The sequence below is a fragment of the Alosa sapidissima genome, chromosome 23, assembly GCF_018492685.1.
Source record: "Alosa sapidissima isolate fAloSap1 chromosome 23, fAloSap1.pri, whole genome shotgun sequence".
NCBI lineage: Eukaryota > Metazoa > Chordata > Actinopteri > Clupeiformes > Clupeidae > Alosa > Alosa sapidissima.
Genome location: NC_055979.1, coordinates 16,489,008 through 16,513,032, shown reverse-complemented (window position 1 = coordinate 16,513,032; position 24,025 = coordinate 16,489,008). Strand labels below are relative to the sequence as shown.

General features: G+C 42.7%; 2 protein-coding genes across 2 annotated transcripts in view; one reads left to right on the top strand and one right to left on the bottom strand.

The window, feature by feature from the left end:
* LOC121699041 (interleukin-1 receptor accessory protein-like 1-B) overlaps positions 1 to 2,890 on the top strand; it is a 257,928-nt gene extending 255,038 nt beyond the window's left edge. Inside the window, 1 exon segment of the mRNA XM_042081640.1 lies at positions 2,809 to 2,890. Within this exon segment, the coding sequence (XP_041937574.1) occupies positions 2,809 to 2,890 (82 nt within the window).
* A 10,708-nt stretch (positions 2,891 to 13,598) lies between these two features.
* On the bottom strand, positions 13,599 to 14,899 carry nr0b1 (nuclear receptor subfamily 0, group B, member 1). The gene is made up of 2 exons (XM_042079845.1): positions 14,258 to 14,899; positions 13,599 to 13,996 (listed from the first exon to the last, which is right to left on the bottom strand). Exons 1-2 carry the CDS (start codon positions 14,808 to 14,810, stop codon positions 13,737 to 13,739), a joined length of 813 nt encoding a protein of 270 aa, XP_041935779.1. The 5' UTR covers positions 14,811 to 14,899; the 3' UTR covers positions 13,599 to 13,736.
* Positions 14,900 to 24,025: the final 9,126 nt, after the last annotated feature.

The window sequence follows — 24,025 nt, the reverse complement described above, 5'->3', positions numbered from 1 at the left end:
ATTAAGGGCCCCCCACTAATTGTCACATATGTGGGAGGGGGTGTTTGGGGGTCCTCCCCCAGAAATGTTTTCATTTGTTTGATGTGATTTCCTGTATTCTGGTGCATTTTGGGGATGGCCAATGCTAAATTCAATAAGATTCATAGCCTACATCCTGATTTTTTGATATTGAGGCAATGATTCCATGCAAAGGCTTGGGCTTCAGGGCCCCCTGACCCCTTGGGCCCGGTAGGCCCGTGCAGTAATCCATCCCTGATCAGCTACCACCTCTAATTGGATGAGCTCAAACTGAATGAAATAATGAGTGAAGTATTGATAACATATAGTCCTTCTCGCTAGGTGACACTTGTGACAATGATGACTTGCCATTAGGAGAGTTGCAGTTGGACACTGAAGGACATATAGCTGACATACCAGACAATAAGCACCTGGGGATTCCACAGTCACATTGGATCCAAAGTGAAGAGACAGCTAGATTCTTGCACCTCCAGAGAGTTCCATAGACAGATCCGAAAGAGTCAGCTCAAAGCCAAGAACAAGATCCAAGCCATCAGAAACAACAGCAAGACAGGATGAGGATAACTGGGTCTTGGTGAGAGCCAAGAAGACTGCTATCCAAGCAAAAACACACAATGTTTTAGTCTGTCTGTCAATTAAAATGACCTTCAATCTGACCTGCGGTAATTACTTGATCCCGTTCCCAATCTCTCACCAACTCATGTCCTATCTCTCTTCACTATCTCAAGAAAAGCACAAAACCCTTAAATGAATCATGGAAAAATACTTTAAAGATGACGACAGGAGCAGAGTGTGTGAGGAAACTGAATAAAATAGGCAGCCCACATTCCAGGAGCAGCAGGATATAAGATACAGTCAGGTATGGTATACACTGAAGACAAAACTCATGTTGTGGTGTTTCAGTACAGAAAGATCTGTGGTGTAGATGGATTAAATCCACTTTAAGCCCATGTGTGCAACTTCAGGGTAACTGAAAATGAAAAACTCTAGCCCACATTAAGTCTATATATCTATATATAAATAACTATATTAAGAAAGGTATAAGTGTGGTCACAGTTCGGCTGTGGCATGGAGGGAGGGGTTGTGCATATGTGCTAATAAAGCATGCAAACAGTGAGGCAGAAGACAATGGTAAAGTGGCTAGTGGACAGACAGTTCAAGACATGTGTAGTATTTGTGCATGAATAATAGCACACGGAGACACGGAGCCACGGTAAGTGCAGTTTACTTCGTGCTTCAGTTCTGATACAGAAATGCCCAAGATGAGAGTGGCCAATACCATTACCGTATTTACTCTAGTACTGCTATCATTACCGTACACTGTATGAACTACTACACTCCTCCCCCTAGATTGTAACCTTTGACAACAAGACTAAATAACTTTACTGTTATCATTATTCCTGTAAACATAATATGCAGTGCTAAGTTATACCACATATACAAACTTCATTAACATAGCAGTAAGCACTCTGAACATGAATAATATATAAACTCATCTCTACATGAACACTTAGAGATTCAGTCTAGTTGGTGCTGACCGCTGCCTTTCTGGATTGCGGCGCTCTTGTTGCCCTTCCTGAGATGGACCAGCAGCAACATTTTCTGGCTCTGTGCTTTCTGCTGGATCCTCACAGCCTGCTGAGTACTCCAAGAAATCATCGTCATCCCTTCTGCTTGGTGAATATGATGCTTTAGATGCACGCAGGTGATCCACATGCACCTTAACTTGACGGTGACCAACTTGTACCTCATAGGTCAGAGGTCCTCTTCGTTGCAGAATCGTCCCTGGAATCCACAGCTTCTTTGGATGTCTGAAATCCCGAACTAACACCCTCTCTTCCAGTTTAAACGTCCGGAGTGGCCTTGCTCGCTTGTCATGAGCCTTTTTCTGCTGTAGCTGATGCTTGAGCACTACTTCCGACATGTCAGGCTTCAATAATGACAGGTGAGTGTGTGGTTGTCTCTTCAGAAACATTTCAGCCAGGGTGCGCTCAGTGACTGTGTGAGGAGTGTCTCTGTATGTGAACAGGAACCGAGCAAGCCGTTGATGGAGTGACACAGACTGCGCTTCCAATCGAGTCCAGGCTTTCTTGAATGTCTGCACAGCTCGCTCAACTGCTCTATTGGATGCAGGATGGTAGGGTGGTGATAGAACATGGTGGACTCCATTATTCTTGAGAAACTGCTCAAACTCTGCTGATGTAAATGGAGGGCCATTGTCTGACACCAACACCTTTGGCAGGCCATATGATGCAAAAAGGTTTCTGAGAAGATGTGCAGTCTTCTCAGCTGTTGTCTGCAGTGTAGGCAGGACTTCTAGCCACTTCTAGACATCCACTACCAGCAAGTAGTGCTGCTTATTGATTTCAGCAAAATCAACATGAATTCTTTCCCACGGTGACGTAGCCCACGACCAAGGATGGAGGGGTGCTACTGCAGGCTTGTTCAGTGTGATCTCACATGCAGCACACTGACCAACAAAGTTCTCTATCTCTTGATCTAGTCCCGGCCACCACAGGAAACTTCGGGCTAATGTCTTCATTCGTGTTATTCCAGGATGTCCATCATGTACATCCGACAACAGTCTCTGTCTGAACTTTGGTGGTATAATGACCCTTGACCCCCAGAGAATACATCCCTGGTCTGTAGACAACTGGTCCTTTTTCAGATAGAATGGTTTAAGGTCTGGATTTGGCACAAACTTTGGCCATCCTGACAATGTCAGAACAAGAACTTTGGAAAGGATTGGGTCATGTCTTGTCTCTTCTGCAATGTCTTTTGCTGAAACAGGCAGCTCATCAACATGGGAGACACAGAGTACTCCACCATCATCTGTAACATCATCAGTGTCGTGCTTACATGGGAGACGTGACAATGCAGCAGCATTGGCGTGGTCACTGGATCGCCTGTACTGAATGTCATAATCATACGGCAACAGGATTAAGGCCCAGTGTTGCATGCGGAGCGCAGCGAGAGTTGGAACTGCAGTTTTGGGGCCTAGAATTGTCAGAAGTGGTTTGTGGTCTGTCAACAACACAAACTTCCTACCATATAGGTATTTATGGAACTTCTACACACCGAAAATTATGCTCAATGCTTCTTTCTCAATTTGAGCGTAATTCTTCTCACTTGATGAGAGAGTTCTTGATGCAAAAGCAATTGGTTGCTCTTCACTAGATGTAAGAACATGAGATATTACTGCTCCGACACCATATGGACTGGCATCACAAGCTAGCCTGAGAGGCTTCTCTGGATCATAGTGTGCAAGACATTTGCTATTTAGGAGATGCTGTTTACAGCCCTTGAATGCATCTTCACATTGTGATGACCACTTCCATGGTGTTTCAGTTTGTAGCAGCTGGTGAAGTGGGTGCAGCAATGTGGACAGATTTGCCAAAAATTTCCCATAGTAATTAAGCAACCCCAAAAATGATCTTAACTCTGTAACATTTTGTGGAGCTGGTGCGTTTACTATGGCCTCGACCTTGCTTGTGGTTGGGTGCAGTCCCTGTGCATCTATTCTGTACCCTAGGTACTCCACTGAGTCTTGCAGGAATGCACACTTGGAAAGCTTGATTCTCACACCATACTTTTCCAGTCTTGCCATCATTTGATCGGCACTTGATTGCTAGGTGTTCTTCCTTTGTAGGTGCTGACACCAGAATGTCATCCATAAAGCACACAACGTTCTCCATTCCATGCAGTATTTGGTCCATTGTGTGTTGAAACACTGCTGGAGCTGTGGAAACTCCATAGGCAAGGCGATGGTATCTGAAGAGGCCTTTGTGTGTGTTTACTGTAAGATACTGCTCTGACTCTGGATCTAATTGCAGTTGTTGATAAGCGAAGGACAAGTCTAGCTTACTGAAAACTGTTCCGCCGACCAGAGTAGCAAACAAGTCCTCAGCATTTGGAAGTGGATATTCTTCCGGGAGTATGCATCGATTCACGGTCACTTTGTAATCACCGCACAATCTCACTGCCTTGTCTTTCTTTGGTACAACGACAATAGGCGCCGCCCATTCACTCCTTTCCACTTGTGTTATGATGCCATTCTTCTGTAAGCGTTCAAGCTCTTTTTCCACTGATTCCCTCAACGCATAAGGTACTGGTCGTGGTTTGTGGAAAATGGGCTTCACTTTGCACTCTAATCTTCGCTCTGAAGTCTTTGATCTTACCATATCCATCTTTGAAGAGATCTTTGTGCTTTTCAAGCATTGCTTGCAGGGTGAGCTGTTCATTTTTCTCGCAGCCTTGAGGACTGAAGATCTTTCCCCAGTTCAGCTTTATCTTCTGCAGCCAATTTCTTCCCAGTAATGGCGGTTTACTGCCTTTCACCACCACAAGTGGCAGCTTCCACTCATGTCCCTCATACTTCACTGGCACCAGGACTTTCCCAAGCACAGGATGGTGTCTCCTGTGTATGAAGACAGATGAATGGCTGCTGGCTGCAGAGAACAGTTCTTCAGTTGCTCATGATAGAGAGACTCTGGAATCAAGGACACGGATGCGCCTGTATCAACTTGCATATTCACTGGTTTACCAGCTAGTTCTAATTTGGCAAAAATGTCATCTTTTTTTTCTTGAGCGGTGTACATTGTAAACAGGTGCAGTACGTCATCCTTACAATCATCTGAGTCATCAGTTTCTCCAGTTGCATTCACCATTTGAGCTTTGTCATTATGCTTTGTTTTCTTGCAGACTCTTTTTAGATGTTCGACTTTCCCACAGCCGTGGCATGTTTCGGTGCGATAGTAGCATTCAGTTGACTGATGATTGTCCTTGCCACATCGATAGCACTTCTGCTTCTTCTCTGTAGACGAGCGAAGTTTAGCTCTTACATCCTCCTGCCGGTTGTAACATGAACTGCTACTCTTCTTGTGATGCCGCCGGTCACCTGAAGTGTTGAAGACTCTGTGAACTGCCCCTTTTGGTTTATCAGCATGTTCTCTCAATTCTTTTGTGTCTTTGTAAGCCAACTCAAGAGCAAGTGCAATATCGCAGGCCTTTTTGAATGTAAGATCTTTTTCAGATAATAGCCGCTTGTGATATCCCTCCCCTGAGAGACCACAAACAAATTGATCTCTGAGGGCATCATTGAGAAATTGTCCAAAGTGCTCTCTAATTTCTTCAGTACAAGCATGTATTCAGTCACTGTTTCCTCTTGTTTTTGCTGTCTTTTGTAGAATCTGAATCGTTCTGCAATCAAAATGGGCTTAGGCTTAAAATGCAGTGACAGGGCATGTGTGATGTTGTCGTATGACACTTCCGTAACCTTCTGAGGTGCAATCAAGTTTTTCAACAGTCCATATTCAGTGGGACCCAAGACACTCAGAAACACGTCTGCTTTCTTCCCAGCATCAATCTCATTTGCTGACAGCCATCTTTCAAATCGTTCTAAATATGAATCAAAATCTTCTTTCTTACTGTCAAATTCTGGGACTCTTCCTATCAATGCCATTTCTTCAAGTGTTTTATTTATATAGCAGGCTCTGTGCTGGGGACTACTCTAGAGCCTCTAGAGTTGGTGGTGGAAAGGAGGATGTTGCAGAAATTGTTACACATCATGGACAATGCATCACATCCCCTACACAGTACACTGGCAAAACAACAAAGTGTTTTTAGTTGGCAGTTTCGCCAACTCAGTTGCAGCAAGGACAGATATAAGAAAACCTTCTTACCCACAGCAATAGCACTTTACAACGACTCTCCTTTGAGTAGAGCGAGACAACTCATCTTTTAATCTTTTATATCTAATATGGAGGCAATTGTCTTGATTTATGTCATATAAGGCAGTTACACTTTGGTACTTGGATGTGTATGGTACCTTGACAGCTATCATATGCTATGTCTTGTGGGTGGAGGTAATTTCTTGTTTATGTATGTGGACTATGTGTGTGTGTGTGTGTGTGTGTGTGCTTGCTGTATGTTCTAAAGGCTGCTGAAACAACTGAATTTCCCTGTGGGATAATTAAAGTATATCTATCTATCTATCTATCTATCTATCTCTTTCAGCAATATTCTTTCCCTGGCTCTCCCTGTTTATCTCCGTTTTTCTTTTATAACTTGCTTTGTCTGGCAAGACAATTTTTTTTTCACAGTATATTCACTCACCACTAGAGGGCGTTCTTGCGCTTTCAGGGATCTGTCCCTTTCCTAGCTCTGATGGCAAGCTTAGCCGTTTCAGCAGCTAGCAGTTTCGATTTCTTTCAAACCAGAAAAACAGGCGGAATGTTGCCTTTTCAAGGAGTTTCAGAAATCTTCAGTACCCTTCACTGATGTGGATTTGTTAACTTTGTTACCTCGTCGCCACTGTAGTATTTGTGCATGAATAATAGCACACGGAGACACGGAGCCATGGTAAGTGCAGTTTACTTCGTGCTTCAGTTCTGATACAGAAATGCCCCAAGGCGAGAGTGGCCAATACCATTACCGTATTTACTCTAGTACTGCTATCATTACCGTACACTGTATGAACTACTACAACATGGAGGTGGTGAAGAGGCAGACAGATTTCTCCTCTTTCTCCCTTCCCTTAAGTGATGCATTGAACAGTTCAATGGCCCTGGGGATGAATGACTTCCTCAGTCTGTCTGTTGTGCAAGGCAGTGAGCGAAGTCTCCAGCTGATCAGGCTCTTCTGCTTAACAATAGTGCTGTGGAGTGGATGACACTCATTGTCCAAGATGTTGATCAGTTTGTTCAGGGTCCTTTTGTCAGATATTGAAGTGATGCACCCCAGTTCGGCTCCCACTACAGAGCCAGCTTTCCTTACCAGCCTGTCAAGTCGCCCCGCATCCTTCTTCTTTGTGCTTCCTCCCCAACATACCACTGCATAGAAGAGGACGCTGGCAACAACAGACTGGTAGAACATCCTGAGGAGCTTGCTGCACACATTGAAGGAGCGCAGCCTCCTCAGGAAGTACAGCCTGCTCTGCCCTTTCTTGTAGAGTACGTCAGTGTTGGCTGACCAGTCCAGTTTATTGTCCAGGTGGAGACCCAGGTACTTGTAGGTGCTTACCACCTCGACATTGACCCCATCAATGGAGACTGGTAGCAGAGTGGGCTTAGACCTGCGGAAATCCACCACCATCTCCTTGGTCTTTGAAGTGTTGTACACTCCACAATTGAAGTATCGTCAGAAAACTTCTGCATGTGGCATGACTCAGTGTTGTAGCAGAAGTCAGATGTGTACAAGGTGAACAGGACTGGAGAGAGCACAGTTCCCTGTGGCGCTCCGGTGCTGCTGATCACAGTGTCAGAGAGACAGTTCTTCAGTCTGACAAACTGTGGTCGCTCAGTCAGGTAATCTGTGATCCAGGTTACCAGGTGAGCGTCCACACCCATCTGCAAGAGCTTGTCTCCCAGTCTGAGGGGCTGAATGGTGTTAAAAGCACTTGAGAAATCAAAGAACATGATTCTCACAGCACTTTTCCCCTTGTCCAGGTGAGAATGTGTCCTGTGTAGAAGATAAGTGATGGCATCGTCCACACCCACTTTCTCCTGGTATGCAAACTGTAACGGGTCTAGTGCATGGCGTACCTGGGGTCTGAGCATACCTAAGACGAGTCGCTCCATTGTCTTCATCACATGTGATGTTAGAGCGACAGGTCTGTAGTCATTAAGCTCACTAGGATGTGGCTTTTTAGGGACAGGGGTGAGACATGTCTTCCACAGTGTTGGAACTAACTCTACAAGGCGTAGACTTAGATTGAAGATGTGCTTCAGTGGCTCGTGTTCAGTTTCTTTAGTTTAGCGCTCACTTGTTTTCCTGTGATGATGGGTGTAAGGGGAGGGGAGGGGGAGGGGTGCATCTGGGATCTGTGTGTCTGATGGCTGTTGACTGAGGTCGTTGTCGCCTCATTGTTCGTGATTGCCGTGTGGGGGAGGGGTGCAATATCCAGTGATGGTGGGGGTGAGTGTTGCACTGATATTGAGGGGTGTGGGGGTGGGGGCTTGGGGATGACCACCTCCTTGATGTCCCTGTCAAGGCTGCCAGAGTCGTGGACGCCTCAGCAGGCACAGGCAAGGAGGCATCAGACGGGGGCAGGGCGTGAGGTGGTGATGGTTTAGGTCGTTGGGCGTGAGGTGGTGATGGTTTAGGTCGTTGGGTGTCACCAGGATGCAGAGCTGGAGAGACTGGGAGGCTGGGAGGTGGGGATAGGGCAGGCAGGCAAACAAGAGCAGTGCCTGAGTCTGCAGGGGGTGGTGATGTATGGTGCAGGTGATGTATGGTGCAGAATATAGTCCTTTTAGCAGTGTAGCAGAGTTGAAGAGAGAGCGACTCCTTAGGGATCCAATAGAGCAGAGTAGAATGGAGACAACATAGAACTCATTTCCAGCATTCTCTCTGAAAAGGATCAGTCCAAGGAGCACAAGATGATGAACCAGCCCTAGAGCTCATAAGAGAAACTAACTGCTGAGGCATAGTTACAATCAGTCATCAACATGAACATGAGTATTAATAGTAATTAATTACTAGTAATGTTACTAATATATACTTTTATATTCGTTGGTCTCTATAAGCCTGCGCTGTATGTCTGTAGTATGTTCGATTATCAGTAGAAATGTAATGCTTACAGCTCACAGAGCTCATTATGGTTTCCTCTCACACTGACTCCTCTAGTGCTCCGGCTATTATGGGAAGTAGACTGAAAGGACTGGGTCAAGTGAGATACAAAGCCTGCTTTGCCTCTTCTGCAGGGTAAAGATACTACTGCTTCTAAATCACTACTTCCCCGAGACTCACTGACCAGATTTAACATCTGACTGATTTAGACCAAGGGGGCCCTTGATTGAGATTGAGGAAGCCTTGACTTAATCTGCTCCCAGTGTATTTTTTCAAGAGAGAGAGAGAGAGAGACTCTCCTACAGCTTGTGGAAGCTGTTTGAGCCAAAGCTGACACTTCAGAGACTGGAGTGAGAGGACAGAGAAAGAGAGGGAGAGAAGAAGAGAGGGTAGAGAGATGGAGCAAGTGAAGGAGAGAGCAAATTAGAGATTGAGAGCGAGAAATAGAGAGAGAGAGAGAGAGAGAGAGAGAGAGAGAGAGACTCCACTCGGGCTTGTGAGAAGCTCTAGGGAGCAGATTAATTGGAGGCTGCCTTCAGAAAAGGTTTGCTGAGGATGGGCCATGACAGCTCTGCGGGCCTCTCACGCATCAATCAGTCATGATCTCCTGCCTCATTTGGAGTGGAATGACAATGCTCAGGGAGGCGAAGTGTCAAACAGCAACTCTACCCCACCTCCACCACCACCATCGCTACCCCCTTTACCAGAGCAAAGACTGCTGGAGAGATTGTTCACCTTCAGAGGACTGCAGTCAGAATCAAAGACTTGCATAGACGGTTGATGGGTCATGCGATTCCTTTGGGTTTTGTACAACCTGGCTTTAACTTGTCTTTTTCACCCTCTAGGGAGATATGTGGTCTTGAGGTGCACCTCCTCTATACAGCACATGTTAAACAAGTACAGCAAATGTTCTTATGAACTTACAGTACTAACTTACTTACTTACGTACTTACCGTTACATCTATGGCTTGTAGGGCAGCAACAAAGTTTCTCCACTCATCCCTGGCACGGCCAGGTCTCATGCACAGTCACTGGCGCCTTAATGCAGGGGCTTACCTGGGCTTCAGCCCAGGGGCCTCGACCAATGAGGGGCCTCCTAATAATAATAATGATAATCAATAATAATTTTGCAAAAAACATTGCACTGCTCTACAATGACAGTGTTATTATATGGCAGCGTTTGCAGCCATATAATAATTCTGTGGAAATGCATGGATTCCAGTTTCTTCCAGTAGCAGCAACTGGAATCCATGCATTTCCACAGAATTATTTTTGGAATCTGATCCCTTATCATACCTGTTCATTCTTACTCATCGCTCGACTTATCGTGACTAAATTCAAGATGGCTGTAAATGCTAAACTTCGTGAAGATACTGTCTGCATAAATCGTCTTGTAAGTAAACTACCAGTGCTTTTTCAAAGTTCTCAATGTCTCGTTTTAAATGTCAGGGCACTCGGAAGTCTACCAATGAAGTGTGGAGATACATTGAGCCTCGTAAATGGTGTAAAACAGTGATTTATTTGCATGGCTAGCCCGATGCCGAAGCACCACCATTGAAAAAGCTGTTGGTAGCATTGGCTAACTAGCGCCAGATTTTGGAGTGCAGGGGACAAGCCGAGATGAGCTATGAGACATACGTTCACACTCGGTATCATGTTTCAACACACTTTAGGTCAATATCACACCGGAATTCTCCTTTAAGGAGGGCTTTCTGTTCCTGTTCATGTAAAGGTTTTACATAGGCTCAATAATGATAGGCTACACTGCATGTTAGGCTATATCAACCAAAAGCGCACATTATGTAAATAGGTGGGTCAGATCGCGGGCCGGGTATCATAATTAATATTTGTGGTTTGGGGGGGGGGGCTTAAAAACATATAGCCCAGGGGCCTCAGGTGGTATTAAGGCGCCCCTGTGCACAGTAAATGTCTCACACTTTTAACATGAGATGAACTGTGGGAGTAAAGGCTGTGATCAGGTCCCAGAGATAAGCTGAGAGCTTCAATTGAAACGTTACCTGACTTTATTCATCATAAAATCCTCTCATGTTCTATAGCTTAATACAGGAGTACGCCTACTTCAGTAATTATTGCACAGAATATGCCAAAATTAAGTTACAAAATTTAACAAGAAAGTTAAGTAGTCAATGGAGGTGTTCTGGACCTGGGGAAGTTGACAAAATGTTTTTTTACAAAAACTAATCTTCAAAAAGACTGTTCTATAGATTCTCTCAGAAGCAAGTGAGCTGGAGACTAGTCACACAGAGGTGATGTGCAAACATCTCTCTTTGCAGAAATGGCTGCACAAAAATTGCTAAAAAAGCACCCAAGTGTGAGGTGGACGACCGATAATAGTCGTAGGCTCAGAAGGGTGTGACAAGAAGTATAACAAGAGAGCTCTCCAGCTGAAAACATGCACAGAAACATGCTCTCATTACTCTCCTAGCAGGCATTTTTAAAATGCCCTCCACAGGGAATGTTCTCTCTGTTCTATCTTCTTAGGAAAACACTGTGTGAGCTGCTTCCCTGCAATCATCAGCAGTTAATGATCCATTGGGAATGGATCGAAACACAATAGGATTTAACTAGGAGCTGGGGGGGAGGAAAGGGGTTCTGGGTTTTAACTGGTTTAGTAGTGTTGCTCAGCCCTGTAAATAAGGCACACGCAGTCCTGTCAGGGGACAGGGTAATCTCTGGGATCAGAATTAATAATGGAGAAAGGAGAATCTGAAGATCAAACAGTACAGTGTCCCTGATGTGATCGTTCCTTCATCCGCGCCTATCAAAAACACTTTCATCTTTGGCTCCTTTCAAACCGAATCTACAGGGATTTCTTTTCTGATAGGGTCCTAGGCCATTTCTGTGATGTGATCACTGACAATGCATTTAGACAGACTATTTCAACAAAAGATTTATCAAGTCATCAAGACCTTGCATAAAAAATTCTCGTTCATTCAAAAGATATGCTAGCCTAACGTAAAAATAGCTCTTGGTTTTTGTGCTATGAAAATCCTTATGCACATGAAATGTGGACAAAAGGGTGGTAGCATATCTTTCCCCTTTGCAATGCACTGTGTCCTGATTAGGAAAAAGGGTCTTCAGCATGACAAATGGGCCATGAAGAGAAATATCTTACATCTGTGCTTTCCAGACATACTTTGACCCACGGCCATGCATATATACAATGGGGCATGTCTCCTGTAGTATTTGAGTCTAAATCCATCACACATTCACATACTACTGCTTACTACCTTACTACTGCTGCTACAACCATGCAGCCTCTGAGAGAAAGGAATGTAATCAGTGTGAGTTCTTTAATCAGCAGTTCAATTTTATCTGTAACCTGGGTCATTTGTGTTTGTTTGCTTGTGTTTGTTTTGGCTTTATTATTTAAAAAAAACAACTCAGTCTGCTGGAAAGGGAAAGGACTGCAATTGGCAAAGGTGGAGGAGCTGAGGTGAGAGGGAAAAAATGATATGTTCAGTGTAGCTTAGGCTACCCACAATAACTGATTACAATTCAGTGTGACAGTCATCAGTTGCTCAATGCAGGGGACCTGGCTCATTCACAATGATAATTCAAATTGCCCTACATAAAAGGGTGGAAAGAAGAATAACATCAATTACAATATTTAAAGTGGAGGTGTAAAAAAACGATAGCTGTTGTTCAAAACAAGTATTTTGAATCGTGCGCAACCTTTACGCTTTAAATAATAGGCATAGGCTAGCTAGCACTACTTTTGCAAATGTGCAATGTGTCGCTAACATCTAACAAGCACAGCAATGGTATTTTAGCTTTACACATTTCGCAACCTACATGACAACTTTTGTTGCCATATTCTAGGCTACTATTATCTGTCGGTTTGACATTTAAATGTGACATTCAGTTCACCTCTGTCTCATCCATCCTCATCACCACATGAAACCATTTACTTCCTTGAATGTGTCTGTTTTGTGAGGGAAGAGGATGTCTTCACCTAATCTGTCAATTTTCCGATCCGGATATTCACCATCCAACTCTCATAGACCGTGCAGTCGCGGTAACTCCTCGCCAACTGTCGCACGCCATGTGCCTGCCGTTCAGTCTGGACAGAAGTGCGCGCGCACATACACACACACACACACACACACACTGTCGCACATGTGTCACTACCGGTTCTTAATATTTAGGCTAGATTGCCCAAGTGACAAGTGATTGCATGCCCCACTGCTTGTCCGCTGCCTGTCTGTTCTAGGGGATCTGACCTTATCTTTCAGCTGACACCTCTAACACATGCTGTCAGAGGAATAACATATGGCGGTGTCTTTGATCCGGATAGGTCGGGGAAGGTCCTTCTTTGTCAGTTAACGGTGGGACACTACGTCCTAACGATGTCGATCAGTAGTTTGTTTGTGCCACATGTTACTTTTTCATTGATGCATCTTTCAAGTGCATGAATCGTATGTTCATGGCTGTGCAATTCATGTGCGGTTTAAAATGTCCAAAAAAGCTACTGAAAAAGCAGGCCATGATTATGGGGGAACATTGCCCTCTACGGGTAAGAAACATTCGCTTACATCATTCATGTTTTTGTAATATGTCATGTGTTTTTATTTTGTTGTTATACGTATGCTGCGCTATATAAGTACCAGTCCGACATTTGAGTCATTGATTCAACATATTCTGTGATATGCAGTCACACATGTTGTATCATTTCTTTTGTATCAAGTATTTTAAAGACTACACAGATGCTTTCAAAAGCTAATCTGAATAGCCTATCATGGAATTCGATCCGATAAACTGTGTAGTATTATATACAAGTACCAACGACAGTCTTTGATATGATTAAGTCTAAGACGTGGTAATCTTGAGTCCAACCAAAATATTCCAATAAATGTGATGTCCTGAAGTGTTCATCTGAAGTTCATCTTAAAAGTACCACAGTAAACTATGTAGCACATATAAACTAATGGTTCACATAGACCCTTTGGATTCAGCAATACATTCATAATTGGAAAACCCGAGAACACCAATTCAGCAAATATGTTTTATTATACAAAAATAGTAGGCTATATGTAAAAAGCAATAAGTTATTTGGCGCGTATTTCTGTCACTTGGCTACTACTCATTGAGTTCAGTCAGACTGTGTCCAGTGAAGCTCGTTCATCGTCCTAGTCGTCCTTCTCAGGTTGTTTTCCATAAAACATTTCCAGTAGAAGTTCTTCCATGTTGACTGCTCCTATGACCGGTTTAAAGAAGAGCCCTGCAACGACGTTTGCGTTGATGGACCGAAGCATGGAGAGTGCGATGAAGAGTTTGGCAAACCTCGTGGAGTCCCCTCGGTGAATCATTTTGACATATTCATTTAGTGCTTGATGCGCTTCGCTCTGCAGCCCCTGGATGTAATGTTGACACTGCAGCCCCTCGACATCTGAAGAGAAAACACAGTTGAGGAAAATGATGTCATTATGTTCGAACGTAATCAAATTGTCCCACCCTTTTAAATTACAATGTGTGCACAACAGGGCATCTAAATAACCACATCAGAACTGTAATGACAATTTAATCTACTATGTATAATTACTGCAATACTAAAATAAAATAAAAATGCATCATACAATCATTATTTCCTGTGTTAACTACTTCCAACCGACACATGCACAGTATAGACAGTGCTGCGTAGCCAACACACCTGGATTGAAGAGGATGGCTCCTTTCAGATAGGCATACTCCTTTGTGCTTATATCGAGACTCCAGCATTTACTGAGGAACAATTTGATACCCTGCACATCAACGATAGACACGCCTGGCGCACTACACTCTGACGGGTTATCCGTTTTGTCCGGGCCGCTGGTTAAAATCCTCTGCAACATGCTGAGTTCGGGCGTTTCGGTGGTCTCGAAAGAAATCCTGTCCTGCGCCATACCGAGGACCAGTAACGGAGCCCAGCTGCTTCTCACTAGAACGTGCTGGTCCTCCACAGGGAGCTCCCGAAAGCAGGGCACATTCTTGACAAACTTGAGAGTCTTTACGAGCACCGCAGAAGCGGCTTTGCAGGTGGTTTGCGGGGACCGAAGCGCAACCTTTTTCTTAGATCCACATGTACAAGCTTGTACCGACACAGCGACTCTCTGGATCCTTTGCTGCGAGTTCTGAGCGGACTGGATGTCGTTCTTCAGAATACTATACAGGATGCTGCTTTGCCTCCTTTCGCTTATGCAGTGGCATCCGTCGAAACAAGCCATGCCGTCAACTCTGTAAGGGACCAGTCGAATTCGAATTAGCTACGCTTACTTCTGTGCCCCGCTGATCCCATGAACGCCGAGGTTTTATATTTCTTTCCTTCCTTTGAAATGACAAGTAGTTGGGACTTTTTAAATATCGTCCGACACCTCCCACTTCTATTTTTCTGACGTACACCTAGGGGGTGCTAGCTGCTATCAAATGAGGGAGGCGCTGTTATGCGTCTGCTAGCCACATTCATAAACAACCATTTCTGGGGACATTGACCAATCTTGTTTTTTGTCTCTTTCTACTAAAATAACCATTTTTATTATTTTTGTAAATGATAAAACATGTTCACATTAGCCTAAGTTGTTGGAAGTCTCAAATTTGGAAATATACTGTATGCCTTATGTATGTGCAAGCTTTCAAGTTTGTGTTTGTTAACTCTGAAGTTTTTTCTATTCTTTTTCAGTCTCCATTACCTCCCCATGGGCAATCAACCTATTTGTCAAATTAATGTATGATAATGTCCAAATCTCCTTACTGTAATTTGCCTTTGATTGAATAGGGTTAGGCCTGAAGTTTCAATCTCTGCGATATTAAAATTATACTCTCAGGAATGAAGAAGGCTGTCAATGGGGAATATTTAGTTCATTGAGAATTTGAATCCACAAAGTTTACCAGGATATAGAAATCAGGATTCAGATTCTGTGGTATAATAGGCATATCTCTTTTTATTATTATATGTTATATTATTATTTTCCCAATAATGACAGGCGTTCTATACATTATCCCTTATATATATATTGCCTATTTCCAACACTGGAAATAGAATATAAGTATAATATATGGTGAGTATACTTACTACACCAGAGAGGAGTGTGTACTTATTATCTGTAGTCCTGTTCCTTTGTGTACCTTTTTCAACATACCTCATAACTCTTCGAATTGAGGCCTTCAGCTTGAGTGTGCTGGTGGTGTCTGAACACTCAACATTCTGAATTTCTCTTGAAGGTCTGCTTTGAAGCAAGGCTGAAAACTTGTTTGGACCTCCACAACCCCCACCATCTCTCCGCTTGAGATTTTTGGCCAATAGAAGACATATCATTGCTTGATTTCCATCTTAATAAAGTATTGAATTTGCTTCCAATTACCAAGGTATTGTGTTTCCTACCACTGCACCAGAGCATACGTTGTTTTACTCAAGGTTAAGTCAATACCCAAAATGTCTAACATTCTGTAAATGGATTTGTGTCCTTTTTCCAGTTTTAGTACCAAATTATGTTCTTGCCAGAATACATACAGGAACAATGAGTAAGCTATAACTTGCAAATATTCTGGCACATTTTTCTGATCAGCACCATCACCATGTTGTGGACTCACTAAAAATAAATAATTATTTGTTAATTTGAAATGAATACATGACCTTGTTTGATATATGTAAACCACTTAGAAAATCTCCTTTTGCAGCCTAGCTACTGTTTGTCCTGCTACCCTTTACAGCAGCAGCAAAGACCTTGAGAAATGGTAGCCTACAAAAAATTCATCACAACTTTGAAGTTGAGGGTCACTCCCTTTGTGTTGGGCAAGGAGATTTGCGAGACGCTGATGCCAGCGAGGTAATGTCATCTTCTCCTCAAGACAATTATAAAAGGTTATTGATTTGCCACTTGTATGGCGAAGCAGCCAAACATTCTTCTCTCTACGAGACTGTGAAGGACACATCTATGAGGGAGCAGATGCAAACCCACACAGAATGATTAGAATATTGTCTAGAAAAATGAAAACTCACAAATAATTCATGTGGGAAAAAAAGTTTTCTTCTGTCTTTTACTGCTTGGATCAAGGTCATTGTCACATAAACAGTATCCACCCCCCCCTCATTCGTGTAGACAAATCCTTTGCTCGTTGAAGCACTGAGAATGTTGCAGACAGGTTGTACAAATCTTCTCTCTGTCTACAAAATTAGATTTTGCTCATATTATTCCTTATTGCTGAGGTGCACAGCATGGCAACCTTTTTTTCTGGGTCAGGCTTTTCTCTAAATTTCAGCGCTATAGCCTTGAGGGCCAAGGCTGCTGTCTCCCCTCTCTCAGTTTAAAGAAAATTATGGCTACTTCTCAGGTAGTTAATGTTGACCTCAAGGGACTCAAGCAGCTCTGCTGGCCCTATTTCAACCAATTTCATCAGATTCCAACCCTGCTGAGGGACAATAACAGAACATTTATATTTCCAGTTTTTAAGAACATGAACAGTTGTATTGTAACATGAAGAGTGACCCTTAAAGAAAATGTAATCAGCATTGCAAGAAAAGTCCATCCGTGCATATATAGTTAGATAATAAGTATAGTAAACCTAAACGTAATAAACTATAGTCTAACAAATTGTCTTTTGGATATTTGTGACTGTTATAATAAGCAGTGTTGTTTGCAGGATATCATGAAATTGCTTTGTCTGTGTCTATCTGAACAGATGAATGTTTTTACAGCTCTTTTGTCCATTGAGTTATAGGACTTTTGAGCTATACAACTTTCCTGATCTCACACTGAATTCCCAATAGTGTACAGTGCAAAACACATATGGTGCAACAATTTCACTTTCCTCCAGTGGTGAAGCAAACCAAATCCCAGCGAGGTCTAAACTTGGCTGGTTACGATGCACTGTTACATTAGTTTTTATTGGATTTATTTTAGTTCTGTTCTATTTAAGGTCTTTAAATTTTGCATTTTTGAGTGTGTGGCAATAGTAGTGTAGTGCAATACTCAAACATGTTATTATAGATGCTTTGCCCCCATTGAAGTGCTGCCTTCTATCAGTTCTGAGGTTGGTGGGTGTCTTAACGTGTAACAAGCATGTAAAAAAATAAATTGCATTGTGAAAAATAGAAAGAAAATAAACAGCACATGGAGACCACAAAAGGGGAGGTGAAGATGGTGACAGTGTCCACCTCATTGCTTAAAGTTCAGTCATCTGTAAATTCATGTATGTACATATGTGTGTCATATAGAGACATATACACACACTCTCTCTTTCTTTCTGTCAAACACACACAGAAATAGACAGACCAACAGACAAACATACAAACACACACACACACACACACACACACAAACACACTGTGGTTACAGGGACCAAATGTGTGGAGTACTGTCACATAAAAGAGTGTGTGCCTATACACTTAAAAGTGTGTGTGCCTATACACTTAAAAGAGTGTATGAAGGCCAACTGTGGGGAATAAATATGTAGAAGGTAAGCACAAAATAATACAATCCAACCCTCAGGTAGTTATAAAAACTATTCTTTTCAATTAAAAGAAAACTTCTGTTTCAGTAATGTCTAAAAAGCAAAGTCAAATCCAAACACGAGCAACTGGAGAATTGTTGGATGAAATTACTACTGAAAATGGCAAATCCCACTGCATCACAATGAATGAATGTTGTATGCACTGGGACTACTTTTTTCAACCTTTACACTATCTGATTAACGTTTTAAGCGTGATCTCTTTCAAGAGGACTTGGAGGGTTACTCTTTCACTACTGTTCTTTATCTAAATGTGTCTTTTGTGTCTAGATTTGAGTCTTGGCCGGAATGTTGAATGGCTTTGCATTCACTCTTTTCACCTGTGCACCACGCACCATGTCTATTATGACTCACGGTAATGTATCACATTTATGCATCACCCACTCACCTTGCCAAAGTTTTGGGGTCCTTCTTTCCAAGGACAAACTCCTGGTTGTGAGATCCAGGTCCACCTTCACTTCAGTGACTATGAGGGTACTGACATTGTATGCAGCTTTTCAGAACATGCATTTTAAAGTGTGAAATCTGCCGTGTGGATATGAAGTAGAAGAGGAAGACATTTACTCAGTCCAAATCCAATAATATGCATCGGAAAATATTTGGTAACACTTTACTTGACAGTATCGACATAAGAGTGACATGACACTGTCATGACAAATGAACCATAACCCTAATCCTAACCTCTAACCCTATAACTCTAACCCTAATCCTAATCCTAACTTGTTATGACAAAAACCGAATGACACTAAATAACAGAAGCGTTATGTCATAAACATAACAATACTTGTTTGTGACACATTCATGACAGTGTCATGTCACGCTTCTGTCGACACTGTCAAATAAAGTGTAACCAAATAGGTAACAGTAAAATCATTCTGATTGCTGAGAACTGAGGCTACAATAGGCTACTAATAAAGTGATTGATAAGTCAAATAGGGCACTCATTTAAGAAGCCCAGTCCAACCTCTATTGATCGTCTCTGCCTCTGGACTAAGAACATGTAGAAATTTTTTTTTTACGTATTTTGTCTTTATATCAGACCCTAACACTGACCAAAAAACAACAACACGACAACAAGATATATTTCATTGCATTTCTGTATTACAGTGAACACGGTGATGAACACAACATGATGAATCATGTTAAGTAAAACCAGACTATTAACTACAGGCAGGTCATGTGAATTCATACTCATTTGTCAGCTCAGACAGAAGGCTTTATCTTAATGAGGAAGTGTCTGGCCAATTACGTCAGTATCCTGAACTGGACCAAGTTATGATTCGCACCACTGAAAAGTGAAGGTCATGTTGCAAGTCCCCATGTTTCTTTTGTGTTTGGCCTTGATGCCTTCAATCATATCTGGGGTCAGACCCAAAGCTATACAGAACTTGAACACCATGTCTTTACCATACTGTTGAAGTGACAATGATAACTTAATCATGATCCGTGTTAAAACAAGCAATCAATCTGGCATGCTGCTCCAGTTTACCCTTCTGAGTAAGTGAAAATAAACAAGGAAAAGGTATTTGGAGACTCCCTAAGTATGAAGCGTAGTTTGACATTTCTGAGGAAATACTGACTATTCTTTTCTCTAAAATGGATTAATTACTTGTTAGCTCAAACTGAATATGAGTGAATTACAGCCATAGGTTACTGCTATTCAGGCGGTAAAGTAGGCCATGTTGCCACTTAACTGTGTCTTTATGTGTGTGTGTGTGTGTGTGTGTGTGTGTGTGTGTGTGTGTGTGTGTCAATACACCAATGTCCTTCCAAGTGCCTTTCATAGATTTTGTTTTTGTTTGACCTTGAGTAGGATATGTTTGAAAGTTGTTCGTAAACAAATACCATTCTGCATGATAACCATAGCCATGCAGACTTGATGATTAATGTTCATAGAATCATTAAAAAACTTGTGAATGACGAGTGTTGTGTCATATTGAGTCATGGCTATCAGACCTCATATCAGTGCTGTCTGCTATGATGCATTTCCCAAGCTAACTGATGAGCCTTTGATTTGATATATGAACTGATATAGCCTTTGCCTTATTCTGCTGAACTTTGTGTTGACTGTAGCAAATTTTGCGCATTTTATCTGTCCACAATTTTTATTTATAAATGCCATTTTCTAGTAAGAAATCTTATCAGAGTCCTATTAGAATCACTACGTTGCTGCAAATACAAGTATTTGTTCATAATATTCATAATGTTTTCAATTCAATTAAAAAAAACATTTGGTTTCTCAATGACTATGTCAAATCTATGTTAATGTTTTATTAGGTAGTTAGTCCTCTTCTAGAAGAGAATACTTTACGTAAGCACTACCTGCTGTACTATCATCGTCAATATGCCAGTATTTTATACAATTTAATACTCTAAATTATTCTGACATTAACATTTTCTATTCTCGGCTGACAAAAGCTATTTGCATCATGAACTGAATTCCAGCACAGCCAAGGTTCAATAAATAAAACTCACGAGCATCCTTCCAAATGCACATATGAAAGTCTTCATGGTGTTACAGGTTGTCTCAGCTGGCTTCAGGCTTGCCAGTTGCAGCGGTGTGTTTTCCCCCTCAGCACAGCGTACAGTGTTGTGGGGGCTAAAATGCTGACACATTCAAATAAAACACTCAAACAAGCTGCAAGGTTGTCATGACCCACAGGGAATATGGATCTGGCTAAAATTTTAAAGGAGCAACCTTGAAAAGCTTTCAGAAATGTTTCTTGGTTTCCCCTTTTAGTGGAGAAAAAACACGATGTTCATTCTACAAGCAAGGAAGAATATGCTCAAAGTTTCCTCCACGGAAATGCCTTATTACTTTGTTGTTGAGTTCCGACTGTTACTATAGTTACTGCCATGATTTTCTCCCATCATGCATCTATGACTTTACCCATAAAGCACTGTGGCCTTGTGTCTCGCAGTTATAAATTGAATACTCCTCTTTTCAAGGGCTTCTGTCATTCTGTCTGTAACTTAAAGAGCTATGGGAGAGGAAATTCATTTGACACTGTGTGTGGTGTGTGTGTGAGAGGGGAGGGAGGGTGCGTGTGTGTGTGCCTGCATGTGCAAGGGTGTGTGTGTGTGTGTGCGTGTGTGTGTGTGTCTGCATGTGCAAGGGTGTGTGTGTGCATACCTGTCAACACTCCCGTTTTTTCCGGGTTTCTCCTGTATTTCAAGGTCATCTCCCAGCACCCTCCCGTTTTGTTATTTCTCCCGGAAAACTCCCGTAATTTGCATGACCATCAAACTTAATGTGTGTGTGTGTGTGTGTGTGTGTGTGTGTGTGTGTGTGTGTGCCTGCTTGTGCAAGGGTGTGTGTGTGTGTGTGTGTGTGTGTGCCTGCTTGTGCAAGGGTGTGTTTGTGTGTGTGTGTGAGTGTGTGTGTGTGTGTGTGTGTGTGTGTGTGTGTGTGTGTGTGTGTGTGTGTGTGTGTGTGTGTGTGTGTGTGCCTGCTTGTGCAAGGGTGTGTTTGTGTGTGTGTGAGTGGATTGAAGGAGTGCAAGACAGTGTCTGTAGACGTGAGATTATTTTTAAAAAACTGTGCGTGTCTTTGCAAGTGAGTGAGTGTGTGTTTGTGTTTGTGCGCTAATGAGAATTTCTCCCAACAAAGCCTGAAGGTATTCTGTATTCTAAATGAAAGTAGCTCAGGTGTAATCTCATCTCCTTCCAAAGAAACCGCCCCCACAGTTATAAAGCACAGCCACACGTCTGTATTAGCACAGCGAATCATCAACAACCTGCCTCATTACTGACTCATTATTGAATACCACACACACACATCATCGGTATCCAGACAGCCATTGAATTTTAAGCTTGTTTAAAAACACACAAAAGATGGTTAGATGAGTGACTGCTGTTCTCTGATGTATGACAGAGCTCAATGAAATGGAGTTGGAGCAATAAATATATGTTGATCCTGTTACAGCATCAAGTAAGTTCTGGTAAGTCACATCACTGGAAGGAATGAAGGTCCCCAGTTCTGGATTTAAGATGATATTCACAATGCAAATTCAAAACATGTGTGGGTCTGATCCGCGCACAAATACACACAGACCACCCCGCTCATATATGTAATCTGGATTGGGAGTGTCTCAGATCGCCCCGGTTGGCCAGTTCACAATACACTTTTTTGTTTTTGTCCTTGGGTTTGCTTGTCCTTGAGTTGAATACGAAACCTGTTTTTTTTTTCTGTGGTTACTGAATTTGCTATTGTGTGTACTGCGCAAACAACATGGGATTGCAATTTATTTTCTGGCATACATCAAGGGTTTTAGGCTCTTGATTCACAGTGGGCAGCTTTTTGGAGAACACTGTCAGACAGTTTCTTTTAAAAGCCAACAAAGTAAAAGCAGGAAGCGTGAACTGATTTTCAGCAGGGGGGAATAACTCTAAGCAGCATGAGATGTGGACATTAGTTTAATGATTTGCTCACTGGTTGCACGCCATCTCTGTAATTTTGCCACATGCAAAAAAACCCTGCTAACACCACTGGTAGCAACCTACTCTTGCATCATAAATTCCCAACAAACAGACAGCACTGCAGTAGGGAGCAGGGTGCAGTGGAGCAGGCTCTGCCTTAATATCAGCATGCGGTTACTAGACACAACCTGAGCACCAGTCAGGTATGGTTCATATGCACGCAGGCAAATCTGCATCCCTGCTACGGATGAGGATGAGGAGAGGGCTGTGGATTCAACCAGCCTCTCATATCCTGCTGCAATAGGTCCTGCACATGGGATTTTTGACCCCTTTGCTTCAGTGTTGTTGAGGGGAACAGGTGTGAGTTATTGAGCAGCAGGCTACTCAGACAGGTTTTGTTTGTTTCTTGCTTGTCTTGGTTGTTTATTGAGGTCCATGGGATGTGATGGGAAATGAAGCTGAAGACTTGAAGAAAATCAAAGCCCAAGTAACACTCCCGTGTCCACCCTTTTGCATTTACCCTTACCATGTACTACAACCGAGACTTTTTGATAATGTTAACCTACATTCCTCTTTTCTTCCCTCTCTCTCTCTCTCTCTCTCTCTCTGTCTCTCTCTCTCTCTCTCTTTCTCTCTCTCTCTCTCTCTCTCTCTCTCTCTCTGATCCTCTTTTCCCCTTGCCCTTTTTGCTTACTCTTACAACTGCCACAACCACATATTGTACGTTCATAAAAGTTGGGCAATGACCTCCTACCTTCTTCTACTATGCCTTCACATTTAACAAATAAATAATAAAAGTCTATCTGTCAAGTACTTACCTTGGCCTGACTTTTCTTTCTATCTCTATCCACCATGCTCCCTCTATCTCGGCCCCACACACACACACACACACACCCCACAGACACACACACACACACCCTTCCCACACACACACGCACACAGACACGCACACACACAGACACACGCGCACACACACAAACAGTGGCTGACTCTCGTACGGTGTCCGCCTGTCTTTGTTGATCAATGGTTGAAAGGGCATTGGTCATGGGGAACAGTAGCAGCAGCTTATTGCCGTGATAAGCCGAGTCTTTTCCTCACTACTGGGCCTACTTGCCAAAGTAGTTCCTTTTCAAATGTCTCACAGCAATAAAAAAAAAAAAGAATTGTCAGTCAACGTGACATGTACAGGGAGACTTTGTCATGGCTGTGGTAAGAGTTGTGAAGTGATAGCCCAGTGAGATGGTGAGATGGTGAGGTGCTGTTACATTTTTTGAAAGGCCTAGTGTTTGTCTCACTGTGTCTGCTGTTTGCACTCTCTCCCCTTACCTGTCAGAAACACATAAATGCATTTCCCAAAAACTCACACACACACACACACACATACAGTACACACACACACACAGGCACAGTCTTTTACACACACTCACAGAAACACACACTCGCACATACACAGGCGGACACACCCACACACATACACACACAGACACACCACCCACCCACCCACCCACACACACAC

Excerpts from the sequence above, each read along its gene's own strand:
- nr0b1 (XM_042079845.1), bottom strand. The coding sequence starts at position 14,810 with ATGGCTTGTTTCGACGGATGCCACTGCATAAGCGAAAGGAGGCAAAGC. Across the intron at positions 13,997-14,257 it reads AGCCATCCTCTTCAATCCAG|ATGTCGAGGGGCTGCAGTGT; the intron begins GTGTGTTGGCTA and ends TTTTCTCTTCAG.